The sequence below is a fragment of the Cervus elaphus genome, chromosome 9 (genome assembly GCF_910594005.1).
Source record: "Cervus elaphus chromosome 9, mCerEla1.1, whole genome shotgun sequence".
Lineage (NCBI taxonomy): Eukaryota > Metazoa > Chordata > Mammalia > Artiodactyla > Cervidae > Cervus > Cervus elaphus.
In genome coordinates this window covers 6,934,877-6,952,284 of record NC_057823.1, presented here as the reverse complement: position 1 = coordinate 6,952,284, position 17,408 = coordinate 6,934,877, and the positions used below count along the sequence as shown (strand labels likewise).

Sequence of the window (17,408 nt, the reverse complement as noted above, 5' to 3'; positions counted from 1 at the left end):
GATGGATTGTGGATAAATGAAAAAAGCTTATTGATCCTTTGAATGAACTGAATAAATAATTGCTAATGAAACAATTATTAGCAATTAGGAACTAAAGAGCCTCTTGATGAGGTGAAGGAAGAGAGTGAAAAGGCCGGCTTAAAGCTAAATATTAAAAAACTAAGATCATGGCATCTGGCCGTATTACTTAACAGCAAATAGAAGGGGAAAAGGTGGAAGCAGTGACATATTTTCTCTTCTTGGGCTCTAAAATCATTGAGGATGGTGACTGCAGCCTTGAAATCAGAAGATGATTGCTTCTTGGCAGGAAAGCTATGACAAACCTAGACAGTGTGTTGGAAAGCAGAGACATTACTCTGCCAACAAAAGTCCATATAGTCAAGGCTGTGTTCTTTCCTATGGTCACACAGAGTTGTGAGAGCTGGACCATAGAGAAGGCAGAGCGCAAAAGAATTGATGCCTTTGAACTGTGGTGCTAGAGAAGACTCCTGAGAGTCCCTTGAACAGCAAGGAGATCAAACCAGTCAATCTTAAGGGAAATCAAGCCTGAATACTCGTTAGATGCTGAAGCTCCAGTATTTTGGTCATCTGATGCAAATAGCTGACTCATTGGAAAAGTCCCTGATGCTGGGAAAGATTGAGGGCAGAAGGAGAAGAGGGCATCAGAGAATGAAATGGCTGGATGGCATCACTGATGCAAGGGCCATGAACTTGGACAAACTTCGGGAGATGGTGAGGGACAGTCCATGGGGTCACAAAGAGTCGGACATGACTGGGCGACTGAACAACAATGAAAAAGCATCAAGCTTCTGGGGAGGATGGTTTTCTTGATTGGAAGACACTTGTCTTACAAAAAGACTCTTTTAGGAGATTCCCTTTCTTCTTCCTTTTCCCAATCCCAGATTGCAGGGTGGGAATAAGGGTCCTGAGCTGGCACAGAGCAGGCTTGGGGAGCCCTAACAGCTCATGTAGGCTCTATTCTAGCAATGCACCCCCTTCTTATAGGCTGTGTCCCTTCCTCCTCTCTTGACCTGCCAAAGCCCATTCACAAGAAAGCATTTTGCTAGTGACAGGGGTTATTTCCAGTCTCGTCTCCAAGAAGCAATTTCTCCTCCCACAGGCAGAATGGTTCTCTCTCCCTATCTGTATGTGTCTGTGGTTTGTGGCTAAAATTTTGCTGTAACTGGAGTTGCTACTGTGCTCTCCCAACCCATGACCTCAGCAGAGCCCTGTGTCCCTTCCTCTCTAAACTGAGGCTAATCCAGAAGGTCATGACTTTCTTGGTTCAGACCCCTGTGGAAATCTGATTTAAAAAAAACAATCTATCCAGAAAAACCACGAGTTTTCAGACATGCCCTGGAATTCAGCTTATGATTTTGGGAGGGTTATGTTCTGGACTTTGTTGGTATGTTGCTGTTACATATTGACAAGAACTTTAGGTTGAAAGACTCCTGTAAGTCTACAATAAACCTTGTTTTAGGGATAGAGTAAACGAACACCTGGGCTTCCCTGGTGGCTTGGTGGTAAAGAACCTGCCTGGCAAAGCAGAAGACTCAGGTTTGATTCCTGGGTCCAGGAGATCCCCTGAAGAAGGAAACGGCATCCCACTCCAGTATTCTTGCTTGGAGAATCCCATGGACAGAGGAGCCTGGCAGGCTACAGTCCATGGGGTGGCAAAGAGTCAAACACCACTGAGCAACTAAAACAACAAACAACAATGAACACCCTAAAGCTTACCTGTGGTTTCCTGCATTAAAAGCCCCACAGCTGTGGAATGTCAACTGGGCATTCTGGGGTTCTTCTGCACAGCATCAGAATGTGTTTTAACTTTTTCTTTGGAAATAATTGTGTAGACTTACAGAAACATTGCAGGAATCCAGATCTCTTCCCAGGCCTCCCCATTGCTGACAATACACAAATCCAGTTAGATCCATCAAAACCAAGATCCACCACTAAACTCCAGGCTTTACCCAGATTTCATCCATTTCCCCACTAATGTCCCTTATCTGTCCAGGAGCCCATCCCACGTCCATGGGCTCCTCAGCCCAGCCCTTGCCCTTCATGCCCTTGAAACCAGGAGAAATTTGGTTAGGCCTTTGGGGGTGTCTGATATTTCCTGATAATTAGATCTTTAAAATGCCTCAAAGAGGGTGGAATTTCCTTGGGACATCGTCTTAGGAGGCACATGACATCCATCCGTTTTCTGTCTCATTGCTGGTGACGGCAACCCTGATTTCTCTGGTGAGGAGGGACCTGTCATAGTGTCCAGTGTGAAGTTTAAGCTTTTCCCTTTGTGATTGATCAGCTTCTCTGGTAACTGCTTAAAGACCTGTGTCTTCAATTTTAAAAGGATCTTCTTTGCCAGAAAGAACCATCTTACTTTTTTCTTTTGGCTTATGGTCTTCGTAAGGCTTCTTTTCCTCATGAGCAACTTGAAGGCCAGCTCCAAGGTGTCCTTGGTCCTCAGATCTTTATTTGTGAGGAGCCTCTCCTCATTTGACAGAAAAGGAAACGGAGGTGCCCAGAAGAGAGAGAAGTGTGCAGGCTCACACAGCTACTTGGTGACAGAGCAGTGCAGGAATGAGTTTTCTCCTCTAAGTTCAAGGGGGAACACCCCTCCCATCCCCGCCCACCCTTCCCCTCAAGTTGTCTGGAAGCCCTGGACTGTTTGCCTGAGCTTGATAAGCAGAGATCTCCAAGCCCTGTTGAGGGCAGGGCAAAGCCCCAGGCCCGCTTTCTCTCCCCTTATCTCAGTAGCTGGAGAGAGGAGGTGAATAGGGGCTAGTAGGGGGTGCAGAGCAGAGGCGGAGACAGAAGGCAGGATCCTCCTACAGGGGCTTGCCCTGGGCCTCTGGGGACAGGCTCAGAGGGACTTGGGGGAGCATATTCAGGACTCGGAGACGCTGAGACTTGAGAAGGGCCACCAGAGAGCGCACGGTAGGGGAGGCATCAGACTGTGCAGTGGGTTCCAGGGATGCACAGGACATCCTGGCTCGACCCTGCCCTGGGAGGGGTGGTGAGGAACCCCCAGACCTCCAGCTCACAGCCCCGAACCTAGGGTCACTGCATGGGCAGGAGGGGAGACACCAGACCAGGACCCTGGAGGGGTGAGAGTCAGGTTAGCCCAGCCTCTAAAGAGTTGGAGTCCTTGAGAAGACAAAATGAGGGTGCGGGCTCTGCTGAGTGGAAGAACAGGAAGGAAGGGGGTCTGTGTCCGAGTCGTGTGTGCCTGGAGTCAGCAGGAAGTGGCTCCAGGCCGCCCTGAAACTAATCAGGTGTACTATAAAAGGGTAACAGGACAGGGGTTCGTGTCTTGAGAGGCAGCTGCCCGGCTGATGTCTGGGAAAGAGGACAGTGAGGGGAGCCGTCCTGAATTTCTTCCAGGACAAGCTGAGTAGGGAGAGGCAGAGAGCCAGGTCCCCTGGGGTGGGCCTGTCCAGGTGTGCTCAGACCCCCCTGGAACTCCCTGCCCCAGCCCAGGGCCTCTGCCCTCTCCTCTGACCACCAACAACCATCTAGGGGTGGGCCTGGGGCTTCAGATTAGAAACAAAAGTTGAACTCGACACAGCCCCCACCTCAGAGAGCTTTCGGGCAGAATGGGTGTGAGATGGTCCTTGGGGAGCCCTAGGGCCCCAGGGCCAGGCATGGACTGAGCCCAGACTGCATCCTCGGATCCCCAAAGAGCAGGGATGGGGCCACAGCAGATGCACAGCAGCACAGAAGCAGCTGGAAAGAACCCAGGGGAAGGATGAGGGCTGAGTGTGGCTGGCGGCCAGGGAGTGGTGATCAGGACTGAGAGGGTAGCAGGTGGAGCAGAGTCAGCCTGTGTGTGAGTCAAGCAAGGACACAGTGGCAAGGACTAGAGAAGGGGCTTGGCAGGGCCAGATGGGCTCTGGACAAAGCGTTCCTCCTACAGTATGTATAGGGGGATGTGCATACTTGTGTGAGTGTGTGCATATATGTGTATGTCTGTGTGTGCATGCATATGTGGGTATGAGAGGTGAGAGTGTCTCTGTGTGTGGATGGGGGGTAGGGAGCTGGAAGCTAGAGGCAGTTGTCCCAACTAGGATCCTCTTCTGGTGCAAGTTGGAGATTCTGAGGTCTGGACTCACAGTTGAGAACCAGGAAAGGCAAGATGGGCCACAGCCATTTCAGGAGGCCAGAGCAGCCTTCAGACTTGGGTAGATCCCAACCAAGCTGTCAGTGGGAGGCTGATGGAGGAGAAATGGGGAGTCCCTTTCTGGGTTTGTGACTGGGTGCTTGCCACCTGGGAGTTTCCAGAAAGAAGCAGGTGTCCAGGCCTGCTCTGGGGAAAACATGGGGAGTACATAGGTTGGCTGTGGCCTGCAGAGGACCTTGCAGAAGTGCTGACAAATCCATAGAAAAAAAGTCACCAAAAGCAGGGTGGAGCCTTGCAGCTATCAAGAGGCTGGTGCCTGGGGCACTTTCTCAGACATGTCCCACTCTGTGTGTTCCTAGTATAAGAGTAAATGTGCTTTTTTAAGTGGCAGGTGTGTGTGGATGTGTACAAACCTGTGTGGCAGAGTCTGAGTGTGTGCACACTGCTGGCTGGAACCCTATCTTACCACTTCCCTGACTCTGCTGCCTGAATTTTGGGACACACATCCTTGGCTGCAAACCTGGGAGCAGGTAAGACCATGCAGTCGGAATAAGTGTGGGGCGCAACTCCAAACCTCTGCTTGCTCCCCAGGGTGGAGCCCCCTCTCCATCCCCCTCCCAGGAAAAAAGCCTCCTGAGCTTTGATGTGGGTGAGGAGATAGCAGCCCCCTGGGATGACTCTCCTGTAGCTGTTTCAAGCCCTTGCACGGTCCAGGCCTGTGGTGGGGCCTCTGCCCAAGAAGAGCTCAGGGAGAAAGTGGGGCACATACCCCTTGCCAGACACAGAAGGCCCTGGTTGGTCCTGTTCTTCTATCTCTCCAGCTCACTCCTCAGTCCATAGCAATTTTTTTTTACCTGGGATTTTAAAATTCTTGCTAATCTGCGGGTAAGCTCCACAAAGTTATCTTGCTCCCTGATATTTCTCCAGCAGGGTTTGGCAAACAGCAGGTGCTCCACACACGTGTGGAATGGTGATTTGAGGAGTGAGTGAGTTCTATCAGTTCATACAGGACCCAGGGTACCCCCAGGACCTGGTCCTCCACCTGGAGCAGATCATGGCTTGGCGCGTTGAGGAAATGTTTGTACACACTCAGGAGACGTGATGCATTGATGCATTCATTCACACCGTCTGGGGAAGCCTGGCTGAGGATCCAGCCTCTACAAAGTCCAGGCTGTCCCCCACATGCCCTATATTTCCCTCTGGTCCTGCCAGCCCAGCCCCTCCCCACCTGGGGAGCTGACTTTGTGAGCCCCCAGGCAGAATACCCCTGCCTCCTGTTTTTCCTCTGCCGACTTCCTGCCTGTCCTTTGAGACCTGCTCCTCTAGGGTTCTGTCTGCCAGGCTGAGGTGAGGCCTCCCACACCCAGCAACCCCCTGCAGCTGGCCTCTCCTAGGCAGGCCTCTGCTGACTCCCTCACATGCCTGTCTGATCCAGTTCAGCCCCACTGGCTTTTTCTTCCTAAGCTTCAGCCACCCCCCACTCGCCTTCTAAAAACAAATGCCACATCCCCTGATTCAGTTCCTCCATGTGTAGAAGGAGAAGGCAGCATTCAGGGGCCCAACAGCTCCAATATCAGGTCAGAGGCAGTCTGCCAGCTCCTGGAGGGCATTCAGTTCCAGACCCAAACACGAGGGGCCAGCATAGGGCAAAGTGCACATGGAGGCACTGACCTTCAGACGGTTCCAGAAGAGGTGGCCCTTCCGCTGGGCCTCTCAGTACCCAGTGTCTAAAGTGGAAGAAGGGAAGGGTGTGCAGGCAGTAAAAGAGGCACATGTGGGCAGCATGTGAACCAGGAGCCACACCCTGGGCAGGGCTGCTAGCAGCTTCCAACAAGGACATCTGGGCAGGAGGGCTCCACCATGGGTTAGGAGGACACTAGAAGGAGTATCTGCCTTTTTGTCTCCCTTTTAATCAATCCACATAATTATTTTGAGATTCATCCATCCTGTCTTTCCTGGTATGCTGAGTAGAATTCCACTTCATAAAAATGCCACAGGTTTTAATTGAAATATAATTGACATATAACATTATATTAGTTTCGGGATTCCCTGGGGGCTCAGACTGTGGGTGTACAAAATAGTGATGGGCTTCCCTGGAGGCTCAGATGATAAAGAATCCCCCTGCAATGCAGGAGACCCTGATTCAATCCCCGAGTCGGGAAGATCCCCTGGACAAGGGAATGGCTACCCACCCCAGTATTCTTGTCTGGAAAATCCCATAGACAGAGGAGCCTGGCGGGCTACAGTCCATGGGGTTGCAAAGAGTCGGACAGGACTGAGTAACTAACACTATTACTACTACAACTGCAACATAATGATTCAGTGTTTGTACACACTGTGACGTAATCACCACAATAAGTTTAATTAACATCCATTACCCCACGTGGTTACAAGACTTTTTCTTATGATGAGAACTTTAAGATCTATGTTCTTAACAACTTCCAAATATACAATATTAATTCTAGTTGCCATCTGTAATCCACGACTTATTTACCTTATGCCACTATTTTTCATCCATTCACCTGTTGATAGACATTTTAGAACTCAGTTTAGGACTATTACAAATAAAGTTGCAGTGACATTTGCTTCCTGGTCTTTACATGAACACAGGTTTTCTCCAGGGTTAATACCTTAGAGGCGAATGACCAGGTCATAGGGTAGGTATATGTTTTCAAGAAGTTGCCAGATCGATTTCCAAGCGGGAAGCACCAGTTCCTTCCAGCCAGCAGTCTACAGCGTTCTGATTTCTCTACATCCTCACCAGCACTGGTTATGATCTGACTTTCTAGTTTCAACCGTCCCTGCGGTTCTCCATGACAAGTGATGTCCAGCACCTTGCCTTGGCTCCTTAGCTCTCCGTCTGCTTTCTTTGGGGAAGCTCTCTCCCCTCCTTGGGTCCTTACTTGGGGACGCGCGCTCCTGTCCCACCGCAGCCCTGCCTCCCCATCACTGTGCCGTGGTTACCCACGCCCACTGTGGGTGCCCAGGGCAAGAGGCAGCCACGCCCTCCACGGCCAGCCCCACCCAGCTATGCCGGGTCCTGCCAAGCAAGTCATCTCTTTTCGCAGCTACTCGGGAGTCCGCCTTCGTGCACGCCATCGCCTCTGCCGGCGTAGCCTTCGCGGTGACGCGCTCTTGCGCCGAGGGCTCCGCTGCCATCTGCGGCTGCAGCGGCCGCCATCAGGGCTCGCCCGGTGAGGGCTGGAAGTGGGGCGGCTGCAGCGAGGACATCGAGTTCGGCGGGATGGTGTCTCGGGAGTTCGCAGATGCGCGGGAGAACCGCCCAGACGCTCGCTCCGCGATGAACCGCCACAACAATGAGGCTGGGCGCCAGGTACGTCTGTGGCCCCCCTTCAGTCCTGGGGGTGAAGCAGAAATCCCTGAGACCACAGCCCTGCGGGGCTCTGGGAAACAGCTTTCTGAACAGGCTGTGTGCTCTGGCCCCCTAAGGGGTATGGCCCGCTGGAGGCAGGGTGGTGGGCCGTGGGGGGGATGTATCTGATGGCCAAACTGGGGGTCTGCTCACTTCCTGCCCAGGAGTGTCTGAAACACAGGGCTGTCCCGTTGCTCCACGAGGTCTAGGGCATTCTCACACGATGGCGGGTCTGCCTGTGACGTTGGGGTCCCAAGGAAGGAGGGTCGGGAGAAAGGCCTGCTCCTGCACATTCCAGTAGGGAGACAGATAGGCTGCTCCAACGCAGTGTGGTAAGTTCTCCAATGAACAAATGCACACACACACACACACACACACACACACACAAGGTGATCTGGGCATATGGAGAGACACACACACACACACACACACACACACACACAAGGTGATCTGGGCATATGGAGAGGTCAGACCCAGACTAGCGTCTCAAAAAAGACTTCTACTGACAGAGGTGGTGAGTGGAGACAAGCAGAATCATCTGCAGACAGGGAAGCCTGGCGCGCTGCAGTCCATGGGGTCGCAAACAGTCACGATTGAGCGACTGAACTGAACTGAAGTGAGATGAGGGGGAGCCAGGAGAGCCTCTGGGTAACCCACAGTGAAAGAATGCACAGGAGTTAGTTCAGACAGAACATGGAGAACAGAGAAAGAAAGATGCGGGGAATGGAAAGGCTGCCAGAGACCAAGCTGTAAAAGGCTTTGTGAGCCTTTTTGAAAAGAACTTGATTAGAGGGTCAGTGGGGAACTGCTGATAGGAAGTGATGTGTGTAGGGGCTGAAAAATATCCCGTAAAGTTGGCTCTGACCTTGGCCAGTGAAACTGGGGCATTGCAGAGGGCTGAAGAGTGAACATTTAATTTCCAACAACAGACAACAGGGAACTTGGTGACTCACATTAATCTTCTGACTAAAGTGTACAAAAGTACAAATGTAGGATGAAATGTAAAAATCACCCTTTATACCCTGATACAGTTACCTGACTTATCACAGGGAAGAAGACAGTGCAGTGCAAAGGGGGAAATGGTCTTTTCAATAAAGTATGCACAGTCAACTGGATATCAATATGGTAAAGAATTAATCTTGACCCCTACTTCACACCATATTTTAAAAAATCAATTTCCCATTTCCAAATAGGAAAGAGTAAACAAAAAATGTTTAGAAGAAAATATAAGAAAATATCTTTGTGACCTTGGAGTGGGCAAAGTTTCCTAAACAGGCCAAAAAAGCACTCATAATGAAAGAAAAATGTGATAATGCAGAGTGTATTAAAATTTGTAAAACCACACCACCATGAAACTGAAAAGGCAATCCATACAGGAGGAGAGATCCACAATATATACTCAACCTGTATATTAAAGTTATAGTATTAAAAAAAAACCTACAAAGTAATAAGAAAAAGACTGATGACCCAATAGAAAGTTGGCTAAAAAGTGGAAAGCCACTTCACAAAAGAAAATCTAGAAATGACCAATATGTGTGAATATGTGAAAGGGTGATCGATATCAGTAGTCATCAAGGAAATGCTGTTGGAATACATGCCCTGGCAGGAAAGAAGATAACAACTAGACGAGAGCATGATGGGAGTTTCCAAGGAGCTGGTGTTCTGAGGCTGGTAATTTGTGAAATTTGGTCATATTTCATGCTTATGACATATCAACTGTTGCATGTATACTACACTTCCAAAGAAATAATTGTTAAGTGTCAAATAGCTAACATATAGTAAGGAATTAGCAGTCCAAAGTTCAGAAGGCGACTATAGACTCCAAGCCTGGTGGCTGGGGGCAGCTTTTATCCAGGGGTCATTTGCTGGTCTGAGAAAAAAGTATATATGCTGAGCTGCACTTTCAGCAGCCTCACCGAGCTAAAAGGGACCATCAAAGGTTCTGTGTCTGGGAAATAATTCCTCAGTTTAGGCGGGATCCTGAGGAGTAAACGAAAACCAGAAGTAGACAAGCCCTTGTGCACATGTGCAGGCTAGCAAAATCTCAAAACCGGATTAAGGTGATCCCAAATTGCTGGTATCCCCACGCACCTGGAAAAAGAAGACAAATCCTTTTCGGAGAATGATAACCTTATGATAGGCTGATTTTTTTTCTACAAACAATTTTTCAAACACAATGTTCAACACATGATCAAATATAACCTATTAAATGAGCTGGTGACATAATGAGTGATAACCAGCCAAACAAAACAAAGCGAAACAAGAACAACAACAAAAACAGAAATAAGAGTCGAATACTGAAATTATTAGACACAGATCGTGAGAAAAAAATATGCTTACTTGTGTTCACAAAGCTAAAATGTAATACAATAGATTTGGGAAAGAATCACAAAGAAATTGTAGACCTGGAAATTGAATGGAAGCTTCCAGTTAAAAAAAAATGACAAACTAAATACAAAGGATTTTTGTCTGCAGTCTCCTAGAACATCACTAAAATGACAATGAATTAATTTTAAGATACATAAATAAACTATAGAGAACATGGAAAACAGAAAAGGGGACAAAGGCAATAAAACTTTGAAAGCAAAAAGCAGCATCTCAGTACAGTCAAGAAAGCTGAATCTTAAGCCAATAGAAACTCTTAAACTAGATTGGCTTTAAAGCAATCAACCCAGGAATTTCTAGTATCCGATATCTTGAGAAGTAGAGATAGATATAGAGCTTGGAAACAGAAAGGTTGGTTGAAATCTGTTTTAAAAACACTTTTAAATCTACCAGCTCTTCTGTCCAACCTCTTGCATCCAGACAACGCCCCTCCATCACCATGAAGAAGCCTGGAGGCTTATTCCCTAATGAGGGTAAAGCAGAAGATGTCTGGACTGCTGAGGGTGAGGCTGCCCAAGTGAAAGGAGTCTGTCTATATACACATTTCTCTTCTTAATCTTCTAGTGTCACAGTGAATCTTGTATGCTCTAGTTGGGAGAATGGAAGACTCTCCCCTGAAAATCAGACCAATCCAAGAGAAGAGACTTGAAGATATTGATGTGGGGTTTCCCCTAAAAGCAATGTGGCCAGATCACTCTACAGTGAGGGTCCAAGTACATGAGTCTCTCCTGTGTACAGGAGGTTCCAATAAGTTTTTGGTGCCCCACTTTTAAATATAGCAGGTAGTTAGGGATCACTGAACATGATGCCTTCCTACAACCACAAAGATAAAGACCAAATTAAATAAACAAAAATCAAACTTATGGGAAAGAGACATTATAAAGAGAGACAAAAACTTCAAAAAACCATCACTATCCCCAGAGAGTTAATACCTTGAATCCATAAAACTGGAATAAACTGTTAACTTAGAAGAATATTCAGGGGGAAAGGAGGCTCTTAGAAATTAAAATAGAACAGCAAAAATCTCAGCAGAAAGGTTGGAAGACAGTTGAGACAGCCTTCCCACAAAGTAGAGGAAGAAAGACCTGGAAAATAGGAAAGAATAGAAAATACAGATCTGTCCAAGAAAGACAGCAATGAACATGAAGATGAGGAAATTTGGTAAAGAAGTTTCCCAGAGCTGATGACCAGAAGTTCAGACCAAACAGGCCATGTAAGTGATCAGCACAAGAAAGGGGAAGATCCATGTCCAGACTCATTGTGAGGGCTTCCTTGGTGGCGCAGTAGTTGAGTCCGCCTGCCAGTGCAAGGGACATGGGTTCAATCCCTGGTCTGGTAAGATTCCACATGCAGCACAACTAGGCCCATGTGCCACAACAGCTAAGCCTGCACTCTAGAACCCGTGAGCCGCAACAGGAGAAGCCACCACAATGAAAAAGTCCACACACGTCAATGAAGAGTAGCCCCCACTCACAGCAACGAAGACCCAGTACAGCCAAAAGTAAAATAAATAAATAAATAATTAATTTTAAAAAATTTTTTAAAGAAAACTTATTGTGAAATTCACGGCCTATGACACATCCTTCCAAACTTCCCAGAAAAAGATTTGATTTCACGCAAAGGATCAGGAATCAAAATATCATCAGTGTTTCTAAGAACAACAATGAAAACTAGAATAAAATAGAGCAATACTTTCAGAATCCTGAAAGGGGGAAATATTTTAAGCCAAGACTTTTATACCAAGCTAAATCATCTTTTCAACTTTTCAAGTAGAAAAGATTTGTTTGCAGACATGCACATTTCACAAAATTTACCAGAGGGGCTTTGAAAAAGATGTCTCCAAGAAAATGAAATCCATGGAACATCTGGTGCGTTTGAAAGTCTTCAAGAGAATATTTACATGACTAGAGAGTATATGAGACTGAATCTGTAAGTACATTAAAAACAGCAACAACAAAACATTTTGTAGAAAAAGAAAAGCAATCACATCATGTGGCTCAACTAAGTATGACATTTAACACAGCCCCAACACTGTCAGCTTCCCTGGTAGCTCATCTGGTAAAGAATCTGCCTGCAATGCAGGTGACCCCAGTTTGATTCCTGGGTGGGGAAGATCCGCTGGAGAAGGGATAGGCTACCCACTGCAGTATTCTTGAGGTTCCCTGGTGGCTCAGCTGGTAAAGAATCCACTTGCAATGCCGGAGACCTCTGTTTGATCCCTGGGTTGGGAAGATCCCCTGGAGAAGGGAAAGGCTATCCACTCCAGTATTCTGGCCTGGAGAGTTCCATGGACTGTATAGTCCATGGGGTCACAAAGAATCAGACATGACTGAGCGTCTTTCATTTTCAACACTGTCAGCACTAAATTTTGATCTAACTGGAACTATGCTGTAGTTTTTAGAGTAGGGGGGGGGCTTGGAAAAACTGTGCATCAGAATTGTGGCATAAGTTCCCCCCATGGGACCTCCATGATGATAGGTCCATAAGACAAGGCCAAACACTGAAAAATCAAGAAGTAACAAGTGAAAGGGTTAGTCGCTCAGTTGTGTCCAACTCTTTGCAATCCCATGGACTGTAGCCCACCAGGTTCCTCTGTCCGTGGGATTCTCCAGGCAAGGATACTGAAGTAGGTAGCCATTCCCTTCACCAGGGGATCTTCCTGACCTGAGGATTAAACCTGGGTCAAGACAAGCATCTTATTAGAGGTGCAGAGGTGAAAGGTGCTGCCCCTAGCAGGTCAGGAAAGTGCTGTTAATGAGAGTGTGGGAGCAGAACTCCTGTTTTTCTTAACAGGTCTTAGGAACTCTTGGACTCTTTAAAGTATATGCATATATAACTTTGATCAAAAGTAAAACTAAAACAAAAGACTTAGGAGGCAGAGATGGAAAGTGTCAGCTCCTCTTTGGAAAAGCTTGGTCACGAAAGAGAAGAAAATGGAGATTAGACAGAACTGGATTTTGGTATGGGAATGTAATTTACAGATGCCCCTAAAAAAGTGCCAGGATGAGAATGAAGGGTTGAAGAAACAGCATGGAGAGGGGAACAGGGTGGAGGAAGCACCTGGACATGGAGCCCACCTGAAGTCTTAGACCAGTGCTGTTCAATAGAAGTGTAATGAAAACCACACAGTATGTATCAATTTCTAGTAGCCACATTTTAAAAGGAAACAGGTGAAATTTGTTTTAAATAATAAATTTTATTGAGCCCAATATAACCAATATATAACCGTGACAGTTATGCAATCAATATTAAAATTTTGAATGAGATATTTTACATCCTCTTATGAAATCTGGGGATTTAGTGTGACCCAGCAATGTAGTGTGCCCTTAACAGCACTTCTCAGTTTGGACCACCAGCCACATCTCACGACCTCACAGGTGGCTATTTCACAGGACCTTTCACCCCCAGCCCCACTCCTTCCCCCAAAGAGAGAAGGGAAGAGAACCTGCTGCTGGGATGCCCACAGGAGAAACATAATGTAATTCTCAGCTGCTGCTGCTGCTAAGTTGCTTCAGTGATATCCGACTCTGTGTGACCCCATAGACGGCAGCCCACCAGGCTCCCCCATCCCTGGGATTCTCCAGGCAAGAACACTGGAGTGGGTTGCCATTTCCTTCTCTGATGCATGAAAGTGAAAAGTGAAAGGGTAGTCGCTCAGTAGAGTCCGACTCTTAGCTTCCCCATGGACTGCAGCCTACCAGGCTCCTCCGTCCGTGGGATTTTCCAGGCAAGAATACTGGAGTGGGTTTCCATTGCCTTCTCCGAATGTAATTCTCAGCACTTCCCTACAATGCAATAAACCCAGTTTCCTGGGCCCTGAAGATACTGTGCTCAAGCCACTTGCATTATTCATGCTCAGGTCAGCCCCCAGGCTTGCCACCCAGCCCATGTGCATCTCCTCTAGACCAAAACCTTGGATTTCCTCAGTTAGAAGGAACCATTTCCCTTTTCCACCCCTGGACTTACATGTCACATGTTACAGCCCCTTCTTTCCTTCACTGAACATAGATGGCCTAGAAGTAGACTCAGCCCAGGAGGGGGCTTCCCAGACCCTGCCCTCCAGGGATCTTGGGTCTGCCAAGGGAACCACATCAAGGGTAGCATTGGGAGAGAGCATCTGCTCCGCCTGGGAGTCCCAGAGCTTTATGGAGCAGGTTGGGGGATTGTTTGACAGATGAGTGGAAGGAAGACTAAGGCAAAGAGCACAGCCATCCTTTGGGGAGGTGGGGAGGTTGAGGGCCTGCCCTGACTCCACCGCTTGCCCGCTTCTGTAGGCCATCGCCAGTCACATGCACCTCAAGTGCAAGTGCCATGGGCTCTCGGGCAGCTGTGAAGTGAAGACCTGCTGGTGGTCGCAGCCTGACTTCCGCGCCATTGGTGACTTCCTCAAGGATAAGTATGACAGCGCCTCAGAGATGGTGGTGGAGAAGCACCGCGAGTCGCGCGGCTGGGTGGAGACCCTGCGGCCACGCTACACTTATTTCAAGGTGCCCACAGAGCGCGACCTGGTCTACTATGAGGCCTCACCCAACTTCTGTGAGCCCAACCCCGAGACGGGATCTTTCGGCACGCGGGACCGCACCTGCAACGTGAGCTCGCACGGCATAGACGGCTGCGACCTGCTGTGCTGCGGCCGCGGCCACAACGCGCGCACCGAGCAGCGAAGGGAGAAGTGTCACTGCGTCTTCCACTGGTGCTGCTACGTGAGCTGCCAGGAGTGCGCGCGCGTCTACGACGTGCACACCTGCAAGTAGAGGGCGCCGCTACCGGCCCCGCGGGTTAGAGCTCCACCTGGCGGGGGCGGGGCCCCAGTGGGCGGGGCTGGAGGCGGGGCTCTGAGGTAGAACTCCTCCGTGGGCGGGGCGGGGCGGGGCTCTGAGGTAGAGCTCCTCCGTGGGCGGGGCAGGGGCGGGGCTCTGAGGTACAGCTCCTCAGTGGGCGGGGCGGGGCTGGAGGCGGGGCTCTGAGGTAGAGCTCCTCCGTTGGCGGGGCGGGGTGGGGCGGGGCGGGGGCGGGGCTTGAGGTAGAGCTCCTGGAGCGGGGCGGGGTCCGAGCAGGACAGGGTTGAGGCTCCTGAGTGGCATAGAGTTCTTCCCCGTCCTGCAGTGAAACCCAGGACCCTTCCTGGGTCCTCCTCTCTGGAGCTGGGGCTCCAGGGACGGGGATTTAGCCTGCTATTACTGGCCCTCGAAGACCACATGGTTCCATCGTCCCGACCTCGTCTGTGTAAAGCAGAATCTCCTGGCAGAATGAGCTGTGGAGAGACTGTGGGGAACATCTTGTCCTCCTACCCCTCCCACTGAGGTCCGAGGTATATCCTCCAAGGATTCCTCCCTCAAAGATACCTGCCAACGCTCTCAACCAGGCCCTGCAGAACCGCAAGAATGGCTGGGGTTTGGGTCAAGGAGATAGGGCCCAGTGGCAGAAGGTTGAGGAAGGGCCTGGAACGTGTGGCCTGACTCTGTCCTGGCTGCTTTGTGCTGGGCATCAGACACCTGGGCCCTCTTCCCAGTGTTCTGCTGTCATCCAGGCCCCAGCAAGGCACCACGCAGCCTGGTCAGCTGTGCCCTCGACTTTGCCATTGATAGAGTCCTAGCCTGGTTTGCCCACCTCCCTGTCTTCACGCTCCCACATGCACCCGATCTCATCCACAGGAGAGGAGCAAAGCCTCCTGTCCCAGTCTTGCTGTTGCTGGCCTCTTGGCATCAGCACCTCTCTCCAGCTCCCTCATTCACAGTCCTCTGTAAGGGAAAGGCAAGAAGGGGACCTAGACTCTAAGGCTGTCCAGAGTCACTGGGCTGCACTGCTGCCCAGGTCCTACTCAGCTCTATAACCTAGCTTAGAGGCTTACCTTGGGTTGTTTGGGAGATTTGGAGTCGGGGGATGATACAACACTGGTGCTACAGAGAGAGGACCCAAAGAGCCCAGAGGAGTGGTCTCTGCCCCAGCCCCTTGTGGCCAGGACTGACCCCCAGGTCCTGCTGCTATGTCTTTGGTACACCAGACCTACCTGTCACTGGTCATTGCGGAGTCTCCGGTTGGCTACTTGGCTTGGCCCTCATCACATCTGACTCATCTATCCTGTCTGGGAATGAGCAAGGCCGATGGACCCCTCAACTAATGCCCATAGGAACTGCCCAACATGTGCGGCCTTGCCAAGACTTTTCCTCCTCCGCCTCTGGTACTGTGAATTGTTGCCTGGCGCCTGGCCCTGAAGGCCTCCTCTCCAGGCAGGGGGAAAGACAATGGAGGGACCTGCACACCCCACTAGGAATACGACCTTCCTTTGCCTTCAATTTTGCATTTGTGGGTTTTAATTTTATTTCTGATGCTGCTATATCCACCATACACAGGAGCTAGACAAACAGATGTGTTGTTGTTGTTTTCCTTTTCTTTCTATGAAAGAAACTTTTAGTCATAGCTTGTGAGTTTCAAACAATGGGGAAAGTAAAAACAAACAAAAAACAAAACAAAGAAGAAGAAGAAACAACCAAACAAGCCTGTGGATTGTGCTGGATTTTTGGTGGTGGGTCAGCAAGACATGGGACCTGGATTGGTCATGACCCTCTGGGAGGGGCCACGATGGGAGGTGGTGGTGGGCATGTTTAGCTCAGAGACTCCTGGGGGCTCTGTAGTGGCCTCCAGGGCCAGAATTCCAGAGGAAGGAAGAAGGATGGCCACTCCAAAGAAGGAAGGAAACAGTCAGTGGTCTCAAAGTCAAGGGGGAGACAGACCTGTGAAAAGTGCAGAGAGCGGGGAAGGAGGCCTGCCTGTTGCAGAGGATGTGTGATGCAGCAAGCAGGGCACCACGGCCGCCCCAGGGGGCAGACCTCACGCCAGTCAGGGGTGCAGTAGTACATCCACCAAGTCAGCTGAAAGCCACTTCCCCAAACCTCCACAGCATGCTCACTCAGTTGACATCTGAGCTATGTGGCCATGACTAGCTATGTGGCCATGCTTCCTGGGCTTGGGGACATGAACTCTGTGTGGGGTCCCCTTCTCAGCCTGCCATGGGGCACTCTAGGAGCCTGGTCTGACCTGGAGGCAAGACACGTTCCCTCAATCGGAGGCTCACCAGCCAGAAGCCTGGAAATCAGGCAGGAACTTCTCACTGGGCCTCGCCTCCTTCTGCCTCCTGCAAAGGCCACATTAGAAGTCACAGCTCATGCAGCAGGAATCCAGTTGGGAGATCATGAGGGACATCCATCACTGGCAGAGAGCTAATGTATGAAGCCAAGAACTCTCAGGGGCTCCTTCCTGCCTCTGTCCATCCTCAGGCCTGAGCTGACCCTGGACCCTGGCCTCCTCTCCACCACAGGGCATAGCTCAGGTGTCTGAGGACTGGCAGGGGTCAGCAGTCTCTATATGTATGGTTGGCCAGATCCTGGAATCGTGCTCAGAATCTTGTGGGGGTGGGGGGATCTTTCCAAGGCAAACAGGGAGAGACTCAAGGGCAAGCAAAGCATACTCTTGGCAGAAGTGTCACGCTGTGCCTCCGTGGCTATTGCCTACATCCACCCTCAATCCAGG

At 49.7% G+C, this 17,408-nt stretch overlaps 1 protein-coding gene across 1 annotated transcript in view; it reads left to right on the top strand.

Moving 5' to 3' along the window:
- The window catches only part of WNT3A (Wnt family member 3A), a 68,566-nt gene extending 52,319 nt beyond the window's left edge, over window positions 1–16,247 (top strand). The window contains exons 3-4 of the mRNA XM_043913872.1: window positions 7,189–7,454; window positions 14,153–16,247. Coding sequence (XP_043769807.1) covers window positions 7,189–7,454; window positions 14,153–14,632 — 746 coding nt within the window. The 3' untranslated portion in view covers window positions 14,633–16,247. The remainder of the gene's footprint in view (window positions 1–7,188; window positions 7,455–14,152) is intronic.
- Window positions 16,248–17,408: the final 1,161 nt, after the last annotated feature.